Below are 20,202 nucleotides of genomic sequence, written 5' to 3'. Positions count from 1 at the left end.
GGTGTAAATGTGATACATAATCTGAAAGAGCAACTTTTCTTGTAATAAATCTGAGAATTTCATCCATCCAGGTGCAACCGTTCGGTCTTGACGAATTTTTAACTGAACCCAGCTTTTTAAGGAATTTTCGAAGGTCAGCTTTCGAGTCGTTTATCTATCAATAAAAGGAACCGTAGATGTAAATGTGATACATATTCCGAAAGAGCAACTCTTCTAGTGATAAATCTGAGAATTTCATCGATCTAGGTGCAACCGTTCGGTCTTGACGAATTTTTAACTGAACCCATCTTTTTCAGGATTTTTCGAAGGTCAGCTTTCGAGTCGTTTATCTCTCAATAATAGTAACCGTAGATGGAAATGTGATACAAACTCTGAAAGAGCAACTCTTTTTTTAATTTAGTAATCAATCTGAAAATTTCATCCATATCGGCGCAACCGTTCGGTCTTGACAAATTTTTAACTGAACCCATCTTTTTCAGGATTTTTCGAAGGTCAGCTTTCGAATCATTTATCATTTATCTCTCATCTCTCAATAGAAGTTATAACCGTAGATAGAATTGTGATACATATTCTGAAAGAACAACTCTTTTAGCAATAAATCTGAGAATTTCATCCTTCTAGCACCGTTCGGTCTTGACGAATTTCTGCTCACAAAATGCACCGAAACAACTTCTTTTTCCATATCTCTCAAACGGTGCCTGGAAAAATGAAAATAAAAGGTGGACAAACATGGACCTACGATGGACAAACGATCCTGAAATTTTGGTTCAAAAATTTTCATTTGGGGGTGCCAAATTTCAAAAATTTTCAAAGATTGATTTCTATGGGTCTGTGGATGGACAAATGAAAAAATTTAGTGGACAAAAGTGGACTCACGTTGTACAAACGATCTGTACCAGCCAAAATAAGTTTTTGCGATTTGGGGGTGCTGCACAGAAAATGAACCGAAAAAAGTTCTTTTCCGATATCTCTAAAACGGTGCCTGGACAAATGAAAAAAAAAAAAGGTGGACAAACATGGACCTACGACCTAGGATGGACAAACGACCCTGAAATTTTTGTTTTCATCTTTTCAATTAAATATTAACAATTTTATGGATTCCATGTATGTTCATATACCTAGTACATATAGGGCTCATTAATATTCTTGAAATCAATTTTTTCATCATATAGAAACCTAAATTGAAACAAAGATACCTAACTGAGGTCGTTCAATTTTCACGAAACCCTTTCTTAGTTCTGGACGTCAGGCTCAAAACAAACCTGATTTTAGATTTTCAGTGGATAAGGTTTACAATTAAAATATTTTTTTGAGGCGAAAACCTTACACAAGAAATACCAATAAAAATTTCCAGGAATTCCAGGTAGTGTGTACACTGTCGATAAAAAAAATGCCAAATCATCTTAAGCAACAACAGGTCTATCCATTTCGGACACAAAATTTTAAGGTTGCCATTGAAAGAACACTCAATTATATCTTCCAACCCTCGTAGAGGGTTCATGACAAACCCCTCAATTATACATCAAAAGTTGCATAATTAGAGATGTTAAACAAGGTGGAGCATTTTTTTACAAAATGAATACCGAAAATACATGAATTTTGTGAGTTGCTTTCTACTCACACGCTATATATTCTTTAATTTTCTTCCCAATATGGATGAATTATTATACTATTCTTTTCTGATCAGGTACCTTTTTCAAAATAACATAGTACTCAAGCTTTGACTGGAAAAAGAGGCATGTTGTTAGGGCAATGATGAATTCCATACATTTTTTCTTCTGAAGTGTTTCTTCCTCTCCACAGTGTCTGCCAAACTTCAAAGTTTTAATCAGACATCAATTCCCGAATTGCCATTTACTTCATTCAATTTCGTGCACTTTGAGTTTGGCGCCGCGCTGTAATAACGAACCCCTATCGACTTTCCCCGTCGGAAGCTACCGACAGTGGAAACTCCGCATCCATATTAGTGGGGGAAAAGATTTCCCGAATGTTGGTGTATCCAGCATCCACTCTTGCCACATTTTGCAGTGATGGGCGTGACGAGTCCAGCTTAGTTCGTGGGATGTTCCACCGATAGATTTTCAGGATGAACATGTGAAAAGCAAGTATTTAATTAATTCTACTAGTAGGTAATGAGAATTCTTTGAAAAATGATGGTCGGGGATGATATTCTGGGAACTAGCGCAGAATTCCTCTGCATTAACTTATTTTTTCTTGATACCATCATGTACAGTTAGTTCATCGTTTTATATCTGCAAAAATTAAAAAAATTCGAAAGCTGTTTCTCCAAATTTGAAGAGAAGGACTGAATTGTTCGAACATTTCCTGAGTTGATATCTGTAGGAATCAAGGGGGTATTTGAATTTTTTATTATTCAAATGCCCTTGGATAAGTACGTATTCCGTGAATAGATCTTCTGGAATAACAAGTTTTTACTTCTCTGGCGAGATTGCGAACTTTTCACGAAAATTTTTCATCAAAATTTTTGTGAATTTGGATATTATTTCTTTTATATGATCAAATGACTGAGCTAGCATAATTTTTCATCAAAATTTTCGTGAATTTGGATATTATTTCTTTTATATGATCAAATGACTGAGCTAGCATAGCTTTCTTTCCAAACTATAGATCCTACAAAATTTTGAATCATATTATTATTTAAAGATAGTGATAGAACATCGTTCAGAGCTTTATAAAATATTCATTATGACTCCATGCATCCAAGACTACTGTTACCTACTGTTTAAAAATCCTATTTTTTTAATCGAATCTTCTAATAGTGGTTATATATTCTTTAAACGTCAATGTTATAACGTTATTGTTAAATATCGTTAATTTCAACATATCTGGTTATTTTGTAAAAACTAAAAGAAAGCAGGTATATGAAGTTTGACAAAATAATAAGTGTATAGAGGTACGTTTATTCATCAAACATGCAGATCTAGCTCCGAACGCATGGTCAATTTTCACATATAACAATAATCCCTGATTTATTTCAAATGAATTTTGTACAATAAAATAGAGGGTCTATATGTAATCGCGAATTTCACGAATCGCCAGATATACAAAACTAAAACTTCATATTAGGCAACTATGGAAACAAATCACAAAAGTTATTATAAAGTAAATTTAAGAAAAACCAAGAATTATGATTATCGAAGAAAAATTCTCTGAACATCTCATATCTCACAAGGAGTATATTTGAACCCACTTTTTCGTGAATAAACATTATTAATGATTTCGAATAAGAAACCACCTCCCGCATTTTGTCGCATGTTATTAAGCAACCCTGTAGATAAAATATTATGATTACCTATATCAAGAAAGTTTTTACGATGAATTTAATCACTTCAAGGATGAAATGCACAAAACATGAAGTTTTCCTGTAGGCTGTAGGATTGTTGGAAGAAACATTCAAGATATCCTTCTTTATGGAGGGAATGAAATGGCTCGAATGATTACTGTAATGAACCCTGAAACGGCTGAAGAAATATGAAACTGTCAACACATCCAAGAATTTACAACACATGCCCAAAATTGCGTGTTTTTATTCAACCTGCTGAGGTTTTTTTTGAAAGAAGGGTTTTAACGGATAACCATGCACATATTTTTTATTATTTTTAAATGTTCGAGGTACTTTATGACAGTATTTAAAATCGATGTGCCAATTTCTTACTCCATTTGATACCCTTCATCAGAAATTGGAAAGCTCTCTGTCTTTCAATTCGATACGAAGAATAGAGCAACGAGAACAAAACGACCACTAAATTGAATTCATTTACAATGGCAATGAGAGTTTCTTCATGCACTATCATCATTGTCATAGTTTCTATATATGTAATTATCATTATCACTTTCTTAATCATAAAATGGAATTGAATCTGCTGATGTGTATTATCCCTGAAAAAATGCATATCAGATGCCTGTAGAATGTCACTAATATCCTACAATAACTTAAGTGACGCAGTCACCATTTCAGGGATATATAGGTATTAATATTTTTTTGAATGGTGGTGGACAAAAGGAACCTTTGACACTGAATTCTACATAAAAACGTGTACCTATATTTTTTTTCGATATTTACGAGGATATTTATATATAAGACTTTACGAGATGAAGACTCCAAAGAGAGACTTCAAAAAGCCGAAAAATGAGTTTTTACTCATTTTTCGAAAACAAAAGAAGAAAGAAGTATGTAAACTGTTTTGAACGTCCGAATCGAAATATTGTAAGCAGGTTCACTTTGCCTTGGACAATTCGAAATTATTATTCAACCGGAAGGAAAAAATATATCATTATTTCTATAAAACTGAGATAAAATGTGCATTGGTAGTGCCTGACTGAAAATTTTTAACGAGACAAAATGACCCAAGAAAATTTCGAATCACCCGAAACGAGGATTTTGGTTAACCAGGAATCCAAATTGACTTCCACCGGGGAAGAAGTGTGTTCAGGTTAATTCAAAAAAAGGATTTTTTCTGGCCCTACCTTGGGCGCCAAATTATATGTAACAAATTCTTAAAGCTCGAGCTCAGTCTGTTGCACTCGGTTGTGACCCTGATCTTACAATACAAAACAAGGAACACAACTCTAAGACAATCAAAACACTAATTTTATTTCACACAGGAGGAAATGAAAATACAAATCAGGGCATTTATTTTAAAATTTTAAGCCGAGTTCGAATTTGGAAAAATTCATCGTACGCATCGGTAGGTTACGTAAAAAACTCTTAGGTCTTAGGTATTGCTTTCCATGAAAACAACTCAAAATTATACATCATCCATCTTTTGAAAATCGGGGTCGAAAATGTTTCTTTAGCTCTCACAGAGCGGTCGCTTTGAATTCAACTTAACCTCTAGTAGTAGTAGTAGAAGTAGTAGTAGTAGTAGTAGATAACTTTATAAGTCTACAAAACTGAATTATTGAATGAGAACGAATCAATATGGATTTGTTTATCAACTAATTGATTCATCATGACCTATAGTAAATATGCAATAGATTATGGTTCTACTACAACCGATTGATTGCCGAATGTACTTATACCTCAATCAATCATTCAATTTTGGAAACTTAGTGTTATCACAGTTGATTGAATCTTTAATCAACTATTACTTATCGACTCTCTTCGCCAATTTATGCGAATAATTTTATTCTGGCAACCGAAACCGTTGATTGTCAACTAATTGATAGAGCAATCAAACGTTTGACCCTTAGTTCAATTCGCGGCATTAATGTCACTATTGAACTTGATGAAGGTCCATAATTGAACTCAAAACAGATCATACGATTTCCACAAAATGAGTTTTTAAACCACGACACGTGTTTCGCTATCACAGTAGCATCTTCAGTTGGGTGAAGGTAAACTACTCTCACCCATCTGTTTCAAGTTCATTTATATCACCGCTATCTGCAAAAAAATGGAATGAAGAGGAATGAAGAGCTGCAAATAATATCACATCATTTATTTATTCTTCTGCAGCCTTCACCACCAGTTTTGTTCGTCACAGAAAAGCTAACAGATTCCCCTTCTTGCAGAAAGGGTGCGATGAAACTATTTTTAGAACTATGGTGGTTTCTGTGTGGACCACTATTTCTGAAGATATGTCTCGGGAATCCAGATGCAAAACGTCTTTACGACGATCTTCTGTCGAATTACAATCGACTTATCCGACCTGTAGGCAACAATTCAGATCGATTGACTGTCAAGATGGGATTGAAACTAGCACAATTGATCGATGTGGTGAGTTTGTTGAGATGCACTTGTCTAGTGAAATTCATAGAATCCTTATTTTGTTTTGGCTGTTCATATTTTGGTAACAAGCAATAAAAGTATCAGAGTGTTATCACGTTCAGTTTCTCCTTGCCTTCTCTGAAAAGTTTTTTCCACGTTTAGGTTTTTTGACAGAAGATAGAAGTCATCAAAACCCAGTAATTCCACCAAAAATTGTCCATATATTATAAAATATGCAAGATGGCTGAGACACAACCCCTAGAATTCCGATAGAATTTCATTAAATTTCAGTCCTGGGACTGTGGAAGGTGACTCCGTCATCAGAAAAACTGAAGAAAACATAAACATCTGGCTGGACAATGAATGGTCCAGTACATGCGAGTCTATCTGATTAGTTACATCAGGTTCCTTGAAAAAATTGTTGTATCATGCGATTTGGCATGAAACAAGTGTAGACTATTTATTGAAAGTGCTCATTATGTTAACAAGTTGCTATTATTGTTTCCTTATTTCTTCACATTCTTACGACGGTTGTTGAACACAAGAAGAAGATTGTGACTATTGTAAAAGAATTTGTGAAATATTAAGATTAATTTTATTGGCGAGAGTTTGGTCTTAACTATTTTTCTGTTAGTTGGTATCGAAATGAGCCATTTCATTAAATAGCTTGAGTTTCTAAAAAATTAGAAAAATTCGGCAATCTGAGGTTTCCATTTTCATTCCGACGTAAAAATCGAACGTGCTAATATCCTAAACGAAACCATATTGTTGAGTCAATCATCAAGAGATAGGTTTTCTTCTATATTGCTTCGCGATAATTCAGATAATTGGGATCTATTTCAGCAATCATTTTGTGATCATAAGAAATGTATAGAAGTTGTGCCGAAAGAAGAATAAATCAACCTTTTTTCGAAGATTGCAGTATGTAAATGATACATGAATTCTCATTATTTTCTCTTCTGAATGAGTAAGTGCTACAACATTCCTTAATTATTATTTTTAAGGATGAATTGTAAAAAAATTCGTCAGTTGAGTTTAAGTTTACCGGATGAAAAATATGTTAAACCTACTATTGCTTGTTACCAAACGATAAGTGATAATCTTTAACTTAGTATGTATGGTAATTTTTTTTCAGAATTTGAAAAATCAGATTATGACAACCAATGTCTGGGTAGAACAGGTAAGCAACTTGAAAAAGACTGCAAATAATAATTTCTGTTTGAACTAATAAGCGTACTTCAAACCCTCTCTCCTTAAGCACTGTTCTCGAGAAAAGGATGTCCTGAAATACACTGCGCAAAAAAATTAACGCACATTCTGAAAATCTCAATTTTAATGAAAGTCAACTCTACATTGACTTTATAACTTATTTTTTATGTTCTCTCGGGAAGGTTTTGAACGAAACAAGACACATTAAATGGAAGAAAAATTCAGGATTTCACCGAATCTTATGTGAAAGAAGAGAAATGAAACATTTTCAAAATACTGAAATGCTGATAAGTGATTTAATACTTGGTATTTCCACCCCTTGCGTTAATTACAGCTCGGCAACGACGGTTCATAGGTACTCAAAATGAGTGATCTTAAAATGTTCTGATCTAATCCTTCCCAGATTTCTCCGAGTTGGATTCCTGAGTCATTAAGAGTAGCTGGATGATTTTCTGAACTTCTCAGCCTTCTATTGAGGTTGTCCCAAACCTGCTCAATCGGATTGAGATCTGGACTTCTTGCTGGCCATTCTATTCGAGAGACTTCAACCTCTTCAAGGTACTCCTGAACGATGTGCGCACGATGGGGTCTGGCATTATCGTCCATAAAAATGAAATTTTCACCAATGTATGGGGCAAATGGCACTACATGCTCTTCAAGAATGTTCCTTATATACTTATCAGCATTCATAGCTCCATTATCAACCACCACTAGGTCTGTGCGAGCAGTCAAAGATATTCCCCCCCATACCATAATCGATCCTCCCCCGAAACCAGTAGTATTCAGGAAATTGCACTGAGCATATCTTTCATGTGGACGTCTGTATACAAGGGAACGTCGATCACAATGATAGAGACAGAATCTAGACTCATCTGTGAAGAGAACTCTTTCCCAATCGGCCTTTTCCCAATGGATATGCTCTCTCGCAAAATCCAAACGCGCCCTTCGATGAGCTGGAGTAAGAGCTGGGCCTCTTGCCTCGCTGCAACATTCTGGACACACTTGTATGGGAAACTCCAAACCTTTCTGCAATTCTTGTGTATGTCCTCACTTCTTCTCGCAAAACTACCGCTTGGGCACATTCCTCTTGGCTCAAATTGCGTGTTTCGCGTTGCATAGCGATCGAGTGTAGAAAATCAAACGAGAGAAAAACTATTGATCACTAGAATTGATCGAGAACAACTGATTTTAAAATGGAGCCAATACATTCAAAATCTGATAATATCACCTTTTTTTATTCTTGCTGGGAAAAAACATCTGTATTGAAGAAAACCGTTGAAAGTGGATAACATATGCATGCATAATTCTGATAAAAATAATTATCATTGAGAACACCTTTAGTTGTAGAATAAATTTGAGATTTCCATAATGTGCGTTAATTTTTTTGCGCAGTGTATATTGTAGTTAAAAACATATATTTGACGGACCTCAAAAATATTCAGTATGAATCATGGAAAGAGAGTTCAACCTGATATTGAACTCTGTTTGTGCATCAGAGTTTCTTATAAAATTCGAAATGGATACAGGGTTCAAAAAGAAGTCTTGGTGGAAAATTTCGAGTCATTACGTAGACAACAATCATGTAGAATATAGACAATCACGTAGGAAGGGATCATTGCAAACATAATATATACAGAAACAAAAAATATACATACATATTATTTCCGCGTTTCATAGTACAAGAAGATAATGCCGTCTTTCTTTTAAGTATTTTTTCGTTTATGACATAATTCCTGTATCCTTTAATTTTCAAATAATTTTTAAATTTATATGTTGATGATGATATATTACGAAATAGAGGTACCGAAATATAAATGTGTCTTAATTCTTTTTATATTTTTAATACTTACATGGGCGCCCGCAGGGGAGGGCCAGGGGGGGCCACGGCCCCCCCTGAGATTCTGATAGACACCGTTAGAGAAATTTTTCTTTCAGTAAAACTAATCGTAGATGATATTTTGCCCCCCCTGAGAAAAATTTCTGCGGGCGCCCATGAATACTTACAAGAATATTTTCATTAGTTAATTTTAAATTTCTTCGACTGTAATAGGAGTGGAATGATTATAAGTTGAAATGGAATCCTGAGGACTACGGAGGGGTGGAAACCCTCCACGTACCTTCAGAACATATTTGGCTGCCAGATATAGTACTCTATAATAAGTGAGTATGTATAAAAAGCATTGAAGAATAGAAGCGAAGAGTATTAGGTATCATATCGATACGATGTATATGCCCTACACTTTATAGTCACACGAACCATTTCTTTAGTATATGAGTTTCGGTGACACATCATTTCAAATTAATTTCAATAAGAATGGGGTTGTATTGACCAATTTGCGCTACTTTTCCAGCAGAATATAAAAACAAAAATGTTGTATATTGTATAATTAAGTAACATTATGACGAAAACAGTCAAAGCAACTATAAAAATAATGATCTGAGCTTCTATAAAATAATCGAAGCTATTGTAATAAATGAAGAACATTGTTTCATAGAAGTCTTCTGAATTGATTAACTCATTCCACAGTGCTGATGGTAACTATGAAGTGACAATAATGACAAAAGCAATTCTCCACCATACTGGGAAAGTTATCTGGAACCCACCAGCAATTTATAAATCGTTTTGCGAGATTGATGTTGAGTATTTTCCTTTCGACGAACAAACTTGCTTTATGAAATTTGGTTCTTGGACTTACGATGGCTACATGGTAAGTCATTCCATGTTTATGATCCCCTAGTAAAACTATATGCTATTGTTAAAATATTCACGAGACTATCACACGTGCCTCGTGGATAATGCGGACCTAACTATCGTGAATATACACAGCGTACAAAAAAGAAATAACTGCCCAATATTGAAGTAAACTTTCAGAATTTCAATTCTATGAAATTTGCAGGTTGATCTGAGACACCTTCAACAAGTACAAGACTCCAACAAAATCGATGTAGGTATAGACCTTCAAGACTACTACATATCAGTTGAATGGGACATAATGCGTGTGCCAGCAGTACGCAATGAAAAATTCTACAGTTGCTGCGAAGAACCATACCCCGACATCATCTTCAATATTACACTAAGGAGAAAAACATTATTTTATACCGTGAACCTGATAATACCGTGCGTTGGAATATCTTTTCTATCCATTCTCGTATTTTATCTGCCGTCTGACTCAGGCGAGAAGGTGTCACTCTGTATATCTATTTTACTATCACTTACCGTTTTCTTCCTATTATTGGTGGAAATTATTCCTCCAACTTCCATCACAGTGCCTCTTCTAGGAAAATATTTGCTTTTTACAATGTTGCTGTGCACATTATCTGTTGTTGTAACAATTGTTGTTTTGAACGTGAACTTCAGATCTCCAGTAACCCACAAACTAGCTCCTTGGGTGAGGATCTGCTTCATCGATATATTGCCTAAGTATCTATTCATACAGAGGCCGAACAAAGACGACGACGATGAAAAAAGTCAAGACAGCAATGTTCTCACAGACATCATACAAATACCAATGTTAGATAGATGTAAAGCGTATGATAAATCCCTGGATAACTATGATTTTGGTAAGTTCAATAGCGGTACAAGATCTCTCTTAGAGCTGGGCTGAGTATTGAAAAATTGTACTTAAACTTTACTCATCGCACCTGATGTTGATTGTACTCTGAGTAAAAAACCTACCCGAATTTTCAAGAAAACAGTGTTGTTCTCCGAGGTTGGCAAATTGCATTAAAATCTATCCACTTTTGGCATATTATGAATTTTATGAAGATTATGTTGATGCAATTTGAACTAAGGATGGATAAATGAAGATGATATGTAATCTTTTAAAGACAAATTGAATATGCCTGAGAATATTCTCTCCAAGCTTTTGATTCCAACAACAAAAGTTTTTCGTGAAAAGAGCCAACTATAAAAGATATAAGACGCCTATTTATTGAAATCACTATGTTTTCACTCTAGCAATTCAGAATGGTGCATTACAGTAACTCAGTGTTCATTACTCGAGTAAATGAGTTTTTAAATTCTCAAGACAGAGAAAGACTAGGTCAATCGCTGTAATACTCAGATCTAAGGCCTAATGACTTTCTATTTCTACGTATAGGTGAAGGTTGAATTATTATGGGGTTTTCGTTACACACAAACGAAAGAAATGGTTGATACTTTCAAGAATAAAACAAATTGACTCTAGAAATTAGCGGAATTCAGGAAAGGTTTCCACAAATTCGAAAATGTAATGGAAAAGAATCCTTTTAAAAATTCTGAATATATACATACTTTTTGCATAATAAGCTCAGATGAAAGAAAAAGCTGTCATATAATAATTGATTCCACATGTGGTCCAGCATAAATAAAAACATTTGTTGTCTTTTCAATTTTTTCCTGCTGATATTCACGTTGTTTATTTTCAACGTCTTTATGATCATATTTGTAGCTATTTTCATTAGCTTCAATTTATACAAACAAAAACATTGTTTTCTTGCGAATAATTATCGTGAAAATAACAAACAATAAGATAAAATTATCAGAAGAATGATTGATTGATAAAGATAATGAAAAACCATCATTAAATTTCCATGTGCGTCGAATTTGATGGTGAATTATATTTTTATTCTTCTCAGCGTATAGATAGTAATTGAATTAGATAGTAATTGAATTTAGATAGTAATTGTATTTAGATAGTAATTGAATTTCTTTTCTATCAAATTCAACATTCTTTACACAAAGCGTCATAATCAATTAGAAATTAACGAGCATCATTCACATTTCCAGCAAAAATTAAGTAATTAAATACAAAAAAATTAACTTACGCCGGATTTCATAAAGCTTGATCCGGTAATAAACGCTTGATTGACGAATAGACGTCAATTTGTTTTCAATCGATAATTCAGGATGATCACTCAAAATATCATTCTCGGATCAAATTATGATGTTCATACGTCCATTCAATGATTCTCAATTGTTAGTTCTTCAATGTATTCAAAAATGAAAAGGTTTCAATGAAATCGTTTTAGAAATCGAGTAACTGTCAAATCGTTGATCGGACAATCAAAGTTTTATGAAACCCACTATTAACCTTACATCAATCGAATACTTTTCCACTGCTGACAAAAGTACCTATGTAATGTGGAAAAAACTAGAATCACAAGTTGTATTGTATTCGGTCTTTTTTTCCCTTCAGATTAGGGGATTAATATTTTAAAATTATCTATTATTTCATCCTAATGGATGAAGTAATAAGAATCTCGACAACGACACTTGTTTGTAAATGGCTCGGAGTTGAATATTTGAATTGAATTGATTTTCAATTAATTCCACCGACATTTCCAAGAGATGCCTCATGTTCTTTCAATGAAAATATAATAGATGTTTTCCGGATCCCGAAACAGAACTGCTTCAAGTATCCGGAAAACATTTCTGGATTTAATTGGACTTTTCTGTTTATAGACTTAATGCATTTTTCGCAAATATTTATTGTCAAATATGAAGTGGTTTGATCCCAATTTTATATTATATTCGAATTTTCAGCTATGCATCCTTCCAGATACGATATGGAAGTAGCATCACGAATGGGAACCTGTTTTCGGGAAGTTCCTTATCCCACAGTGCCGCTGAGCGGAGGTGACGAAGAACTTTACAGTCCGGCCAGTTGTAGGACGAATATTTTCAGTGCGAGCGACGAAAGTCCCTGCTTCGATAAGATTGACTTGCATGATATGGATAAAACCATCAACGATTCGAGATTCATAGCTCAGCATGTGAGGAACAAGGATGCGTTCGAAAATGTAAGAGTTCCTTCTGAACATTGCAGAAACCGCGTATTGCGGTCATCAAGCGGAGAAGTAGAGCGCGGAAACGTTCGAATTCATGGCATGGCAGTGACCGTTGTGCGTTGTTCCTAAGGGAGACCGCCCACCAAAGTAGCGTAACATTGACATGGCACATACATGACAAAAACGATGCAAAATAATAACTGAAACTTCACTTCAGATGTGCGATATCTGAAAATTATGAATCGCCTTTGTCATGTATGTGCCATGTCAGTGCTATGCTACTTTGGTGGGCGCTGCCACTAATACAAAAATCATAAAATGAATAACGCCTACAATATTGAGGCACTGCCTCTCCCTGATTGATTTACCTCAATATGAGATTCATGCTGCCATCTTCACTCTGAGAGTTAGGAAAGTGAATTTAGTTGGAGCTTGTTTAGTGTCAGATGACGCTAGGTTTTATTTTTTCACCGTAGCGACTACTGACTCGAAGGCCATCAATTCGTCGAGGTGGGAGTTGTGTTGCCCTGACGAGCATATCTACTCTTTCTCGACGAAATGGTATTTCTGTCAATGCTTTAAGCTAATTCGATTTGGCTCGTAACACTAGTTGCTTTTACACCAAGTGGCTGTTATGTGTCTGAATTAATTTCGTTTATATCAAAATGAATTTCCCAAGAAAGTTTTCCTACTTCTGTCAAGAATTGTCTATGCATCCTTCTGTTGATTCTTTATCACCCTCAACTCAATCTAAGTATTAACGATTATACTCCAACAGTGCTATGAAATTTCAATGAAAAATAGGGAATACTCCTTCTGAAGAAAATTATGTATTTTTTATGAAATATCTTTGAAACGTCACATTTTGAAATAACCATTTCAACCGTTTCCAAAAAAAATTATTTTAAGTACTTAAAAATGAAAATTGAAAATGGGTATTTAAAATTTGAAGCGTTTCGTTTCTAATGCACAAGTTGGCAACATCGACTGAAACATGCGTTGATAATAGAGAACAACAAATACACTATCTTGATGAGATATTCAAAGATGGCTGTCCATGAAGTCTGCGACGAACGAGGAAGGTCGTAAAATTTTATGGGATTTTTATGGCCGGTTGCTGTTAAGGCTCGACAGCGAATACGCGCCTTATGATGGCTGCAAATCAACAGCTGTTATTTTATAAACAAACCATTGTTCTTTTATTTTCTAGTAGGCGCTGTTGCCAAATCGTGAACTAGAAACGAAGCGATTTAAATATTGAAAGCTCATATTTGAAGAATGATTTTGAATAGTTTCATTCATGAATGGAACTCATAATTATTCAGTTTAAATTTGCATATGCTGTGATAACCCAAATTGAGGAGAATTGCCCATTGGTACCATTTCTGATAAATTGTGCATTTTCAGGTGGAAGAGGATTGGAAGTACGTCGCCATGGTGCTAGACAGACTGTTTCTATGGATTTTCACTCTTTTGTGTATTATTGGTACGGGAATTATAATTTTCAATGCACCATCGTTATATGATACCAATAAACCAATAGACGTATTGATTTCGAAGGTGGCTAAGAAAAAGATGGCACTATTGAAAATGGTTCCGGAAGAGTTATAAGGAGAGTATTTATTATCCAATAATTGACCCAATACAGAAGATAATCATTAATATTATTATTGTTAACTTATTGAATTTGTATCATTATTAGAAAATGAAATTTTATTCTTGAGTGAACTCTTTTGGAGTTTATGAATAAAAAATATAAAACCCTAAGAAGTATTTTCCCTAGTGAACTTTCCACACCGTTTTTCCTACAGTTAATTCGAAAATTTTCAACATAATAGAAACAAACTCAACGTGTATTATGATCAAACGATGTTCATTACGTTATTATACTGAGTTATACTACTCTCATGAGAAAAACAATCAAAACAATAATGTTAACAGAAATAATTAGGAAGTGTGCTCATTTCAGTTGAATTATTTCGATTGAAACTAGTGTTTAACACATACACTGCGCAAAAAAATTAACGCACATTATGGAAATCTCAAATTTATTCTACAACTGAAGGTGTTCTCAATGATAATTATTTTTATCAGAATTATGCATGCATATGTTATCCACTTTCAACGGTTTTCTTCAATATAGATGTTTTTTCCACGCAGGAATAAAAAAAGATGGTATTATCAAATTTTGAATGTATTGGCTCCATTCTAAAATCAGTTGTTCTCGATCAATTCTATTGATCAATAGTTTTTCTTTCGTTTGATTTTCTACACTCGATCGCTATGCAACGCGAAACACGCAATTTGACCCAAGAGGAATGTGCCCAAGCGGTAGAAGAAGTGCGGACATACACAAGAATTGCAGAAAGGTTTGGAGGTTCCCATACAAGTGTGTCCAGAATGTTGCAGCGATTCAGGGAGACAGGTATGAATGTCCGAAGACCAGGACAGGGTAGACCACGGGCAGACACAGTTTGTCTCTGACACGGGTAACAACTGCCATTCAAGAACGTTACTTGAGAGTTCCTTCGTTGAGACAACGGTTTGCAACCGCTCGCCTCCTTCAAATTCAGCTTGAGCAAACTCATGAGGTGCAAATTAGCCCTCAGACAATAAGAAATCGCCTCAGAGAATATGATTTAAGGCCTCGTGTCGTGGCAAGAGGCCCAGCTCTTACCCCAGCCCATCGAAGGGCGCGTTTGGATTTTGCGAGAGAGCATATCCATTAGGAAGAGGCCGATTGGAAAAGGGTTCTCTTCACTGATGAGTCTAGATTCTGCCTCTACCATTGTGATCGACGTTCCCTTGTATACAGACGTCCACATGAAAGATATGCTCAGTGCAATTTCCTGAATACTACTGGTTTCGGGGGAGGATCGATTATGGTATGGGGTGGAATATCTTTGACAGCTCGCACAGACCTAGTGGTCGTTGATAATGGAGCTATGAATGATGATAAATATATAAAGAACATTCTTGAAGAGCATGTAGTGCCATTTGCCCCATACATTGGTGAAAATTTCATTTTTATGGAGGATAATGCCAGACCCCATCGTGCGCGCATCGTTCAGGAGTACCTTGAAGAGGTTGAAGTCTCTCGAATAGAATGGCCAGCAAGAAGTCCAGATCTCAATCCGATTGAGCAGGTTTGGGACAACCTCAATAGAAGGCTGAGAAGTTCAGAAAATCATCCAGCTACTCTTAATGACTTGGGAATCCAACTCGGAGAAATCTGGGAAGGATTAGATCAGAACATTTTAAGATCACTCATTTTGAGTATGAACCGAGCTGTAATTAACGCAAGGGGTGGAAATACCAAGTATTAAATCACTTATCAGCATTTCAGTATTTTGAAACTTGTTCATTTCTCTTCTTTCACATAAGATTCGGTGAAATCCCGAATTTTTCTTCCATTTAATGTGTCTTGTTTCGTTCAAAACCTTCCCGAGAGAACATAAAAAATAAGTTATAAAGTCAATGTAGAGTTAACTTTCATTAAAATTGAGATTTTCAGAATGTGCGTTAATTTTTTTGCGAAGTGTATTTTATCAAGTGGATTGATTCTGAACAATCAATAATAGATAATAGAAAGTGTTCACTTCAAAATTATCAATTTTCCTCTTGAAAGTGTTTCACAACATGAAATGTCTACAAAATTGCATGCAACATGGACTCCATGGAATGATGATAATGAGATCTTATAATACAACGAAAGCCAATTATCTACCTTTACATATTAAGTATTTACCAATCTACGTAAACTAAACAATTTTTTTATATCAGTTGCCAATTTTAGATTAATGCAAAAAATTCGAATCGAAGCAGCATCTTTGTATCGTAATTGCTCTATGACGCCAATAAGTGGACGTTGGATAGAAAAAAAATGATAGTACATATTAGTTGATTTCTATACTGTAGTATTAAATTGAAAAATCACACGTTTCGTTACATTGTAGATTGTAGCTAGTTTGAAGAAAAAGTGGTTGTATTATTGCGAATTTACGCAACGCAATATATGATCGACCTCAGATGTGGAGGAGGTATCATCTATGAACAGACGAAGTAGTAATTCAATTGGTCCTTGCTTCATTTTGTGGACGATTTATAGAAGTCATATTAGCAGGCCCTGATCTACGATTTTTTCTGACCGGGCCAAAAATTCATGATTTTTTTTTACTAATTCGAGGTCGTTGATTACGAATATGCAATTAGATTTTTCCTAAAATGAGTACTTTAGGAAAAAAATCACTCTTATTTTATTTCCCATTGTTCCATTAAAAGTTATTTTTTTCCCATCTCATCTTAGTAAAAATCTAATTGCTTAGTCGTAATCTTCGACCACGAATTAGTAGAAAAAATGACTCGGGTTGAAATCGTTCGAAAAATAAAGTTTGTTTTTACAAGAATGTCGTTTGCAACCCTCACTCTACTATCGTTTTTACCCGCACTTTACGAACGAAATTATTCCGAACGAAAATTAATTTTTTCAGCGACATATATCGACCCGGGTCATTTTACTTATTAATTCGAGGTCGTAGATCACGAATATGCAATTTGATTTTTTGTAGGATCAGTATTTTGAGAAATAAATCACTTTTAGTGCAAAATTTCGAAGAATTTTTTCCGCGAAGGTGCAAAATTTCCGATTTTCCATCGACCATAACTTGAATACTTAATTTTTAAAAAATATCTGTTTGCATATTCGTGTTCTACGCCCTCGTATTAGTGTACAGTACGAATTTGGTTTTGATCGGAGACCAAAAATATTTTTCAAAAAATTCATACAGTATGGAAAATTTGAAAAATTTTCGATCTCTGTGATTTCCACCAATATTGGTGTATCTACTAAATCGAGGGCGTAGATTACGAATATGCGAACAGAATTTTGCTGAAAGGATTAGTTTTTAAGTTATGGTCCATCAAAAATCGGAAGTTTTGGCCCTTAGTTCCAGATGAAATGGGGATGAGTCGGTAATTCCCCAGGCAAATAAATTACTGGCTCTATGCTTGCGACACATTGTAGACATATCCTATCTTTTAACCTATTTCACCCAAGTGTGGCGGTCATTCCTAGATGACTGAATAATACATACCTATACAGTTAATTGATCCCTCATTGATTTTGGAGATTTTTGGCATAGTGATGGTTTATCATATTTCCATTCTACAGTTTCGATTTTAGCACTAGGAATTTAATTTTTTCCGAGAAACTAAAAAAAAAATTTAACCTCTGGTTGATTTTGGCGCCCTCTTAAGCTGACGCCCGGGGCAAGCGCCCCGCTTGCCCCCCCCTAGATCCGGGCCTGCATATTAGCCAATATGAAAAAGAAATCAAAAAATATATTTGCTACTACAGGGTTGATTAACAATATGAAAAATGAACTTTGTGAGAGTTTCAAACTTCGACATACATTCTGATAAACAAGCAAACAAAAACCTTTCGTGCCATTAACATTGATTATTATTGTTATTGGGTTCGTGTAAAATGATACTTTAAGAATTCACATCAACTGCTCTGGAGTCAGTTCGAGCAGTGTTTCTTCCTTACAATTGTTCTGTATCAATTCCAATTCATCTCGAACGAGCCAAGAACAACTTGCCAAGGTTATCCAGAATTTAAAATTCAATGTGACAATGTCTGATATATCTTTATCCATAGATTAATAAAACAGGAGATAGAGCATCTCGACAAAAACGCGTTCACAAAATACTGCCATAAATATGAATTTGGATATCTTGGGTGGGGGAACTGGACAGGGGCGGATTCAGAACAAGTCACACTGTGAATATTTCAGGTAGTCAGCAATAATTTTATATCGAATGGAAATATGTTTCAATGCAAAGATTTCGAGTATTTTTCTTATGACAACTAATCAAAGGGATGTAGAACTAATATGTAATACCAAAACAACTTATGTAAAAAAGAATTTATTTTGAATACAATGTTACCATACACAAATAGTCAATATGACCCTAACCTACATACAGATTATTTGAAATTTTATTCACTAAGCATAAACTGAAAACCAAAAATTACTCTCATGAAAAAAATTCCCTTTAGAATGGTTAATTCTCAAATCAATAGAAGTGGAAGCAGCTGAAGTTTATGGAATTTGTATAATGAGAATCTAAAAGAGTTTGTTCATTGAAGAAATCCTGAAGTCTTCCGTACAGATTTTGCTGAATGAAACAGTAATGTAATACTGTAAACATGAACCAATGATTGTGAAATAGGAAATTATTTCTTATTGTATACAGTAACTCATAAAAGAATCCCTCAATTCTAGATGAAGCATCAATATTTTTTTACTGGCAGTTTTAAATTGAATTATGTTATATTGCATATAAACTAAAGAGCAGTGTTTTTCAGCAACTTAAATACCTAGTTCAACAACCTGCTTCCTGTTTCAAATTTTTATACCACCTCGAAAGTGCTTTTTGGTGTTGAAGTGCATAATAATCAAGAGTTATTTTACGAAACTGTAAGCTCTATCTCAATAATAATGTAACTTTTAAGCAAAGCTTTCCAAGCTTTCATCTTGAATTTTTCTTTCCAATGAATTAGGAACTGCTTGTAGGGCAGCAACTTTTTTCTTGAAGTACTGAGGACTCACTCGTAATCTTAAAATCGGTTTTTTGACGTCCATTAGCTGTTTTTTAATTTCTGTTCTCCGCTTGTCTCCTGCAACAATTTTTCAACTGAAGTTTTACTTCGAAATATGAGGTATCCTGATAACAGACATTTTCATTTAATAAATCATAAAAATAATGGGAATATCCGAGCTCTAATTGAATGGTCATTATTGTAATCATAATTACAGTAGTAGCATAATTTTTACATTGAAATACATTTTAGAAATAAAGGAAACTTTTAATTTTCACAAAAAGTTCCAAACATGACCTCAGCTCATTTTTATGGATTTTCATTCCTAAGACGAGTTCTATTTGCCATAGCAATTTATAAGGAATTCTGTATACCTCCCTGGGTAGGTATTTACCTCACTTGTTTTATCCTTGAACTACAAGAAGCTTTCATTTCTGCAAATCCTGAACTGGCATTCGTGTTTCTTGATATTGTTCCCATTTTCCTCAAAAACCCCAGTACTGATAACAGGTTTGGCACAGTATTGGCTATAATTACAACATTATTGAAGCAATTAAAATCTCGTTCTACTGTTCATCTCGAAACCAGGAAGAATGTTTATACTAAAAAGCATTATATAATAAGAAAAAATCTACTATACATTTCAAGTTCAGAAGTAGTCAGAAATCACTTGCAAAATTCCAAAGAAAGTGATAATCAGACAATAAAGCGAGTTAAATAAGTGGAAAACTACCTACCTTACCTCACTCGGGATGGCATCTTTTTTCAAATTTACGGTAAAAGTCGATTACTCTCATTATACTAAAGTCTGGAGTATAAATTACAAGAAAAGTGTAAATTGTTTTCAAGACCCAGTGCAACTCTCCACTGCTGTCGTCTGGTTTCATTT

General features: G+C 34.6%; 1 protein-coding gene and 1 long non-coding RNA gene across 4 annotated transcripts; one reads left to right on the top strand and one right to left on the bottom strand.

The window, feature by feature from the left end:
• The first annotated feature begins 1,968 nt into the window (after nucleotides 1–1,968).
• On the top strand, nucleotides 1,969–14,469 carry LOC123315498 (acetylcholine receptor subunit alpha-like 1). Of its 3 annotated transcripts, none has more exons than XM_044901211.1 (8): nucleotides 1,969–2,101; nucleotides 5,536–5,740; nucleotides 6,867–6,911; nucleotides 8,991–9,100; nucleotides 9,468–9,648; nucleotides 9,838–10,501; nucleotides 12,465–12,721; nucleotides 14,117–14,469. In XM_044901211.1, the coding sequence occupies exons 2-8, from the start codon at nucleotides 5,546–5,548 to the stop codon at nucleotides 14,318–14,320; spliced, it is 1,656 nt and encodes a 551-aa protein (XP_044757146.1). In that variant the 5' UTR covers nucleotides 1,969–2,101; nucleotides 5,536–5,545; the 3' UTR covers nucleotides 14,321–14,469. The 3 variants fall into 3 exon arrangements, with proteins under 3 accessions (XP_044757146.1, XP_044757148.1, XP_044757145.1); XM_044901213.1 differs by having other exon boundaries at nucleotides 1,974–2,101; nucleotides 5,480–5,740; XM_044901210.1 differs by having other exon boundaries at nucleotides 2,002–2,105.
• A 4,865-nt stretch (nucleotides 14,470–19,334) lies between these two features.
• On the bottom strand, nucleotides 19,335–20,065 carry LOC123315726. Its single transcript, XR_006537986.1, has 3 exons — nucleotides 20,056–20,065; nucleotides 19,708–19,840; nucleotides 19,335–19,391 (listed from the first exon to the last, which is right to left on the bottom strand). It is a non-coding gene; the product is annotated as an uncharacterized LOC123315726 (long non-coding RNA).
• Nucleotides 20,066–20,202: the final 137 nt, after the last annotated feature.

Source organism: Coccinella septempunctata, chromosome 6 (genome assembly GCF_907165205.1).
Source record: "Coccinella septempunctata chromosome 6, icCocSept1.1, whole genome shotgun sequence".
In the NCBI taxonomy this organism is placed as follows: Eukaryota; Metazoa; Arthropoda; class Insecta; order Coleoptera; family Coccinellidae; genus Coccinella; species Coccinella septempunctata.
This window is presented reverse-complemented; position numbering and strand designations above follow the sequence as displayed.

What these genes read in the sequence shown, in the direction of transcription:
- LOC123315498 (XM_044901211.1), top strand. Translation starts at nt 5,546, where the DNA reads ATGAAACTATTTTTAGAACTATGGTGGTTTCTGTGTGGACCACTATTT. An exon ending in CCAATGTCTGGGTAGAACAG is followed by an intron (nt 6,912 to 8,990) that starts GTAAGCAACTTG and finishes CGACTGTAATAG; the next exon opens with GAGTGGAATGATTATAAGTT. An exon ending in GATATAGTACTCTATAATAA is followed by an intron (nt 9,101 to 9,467) that starts GTGAGTATGTAT and finishes CTCATTCCACAG; the next exon opens with TGCTGATGGTAACTATGAAG.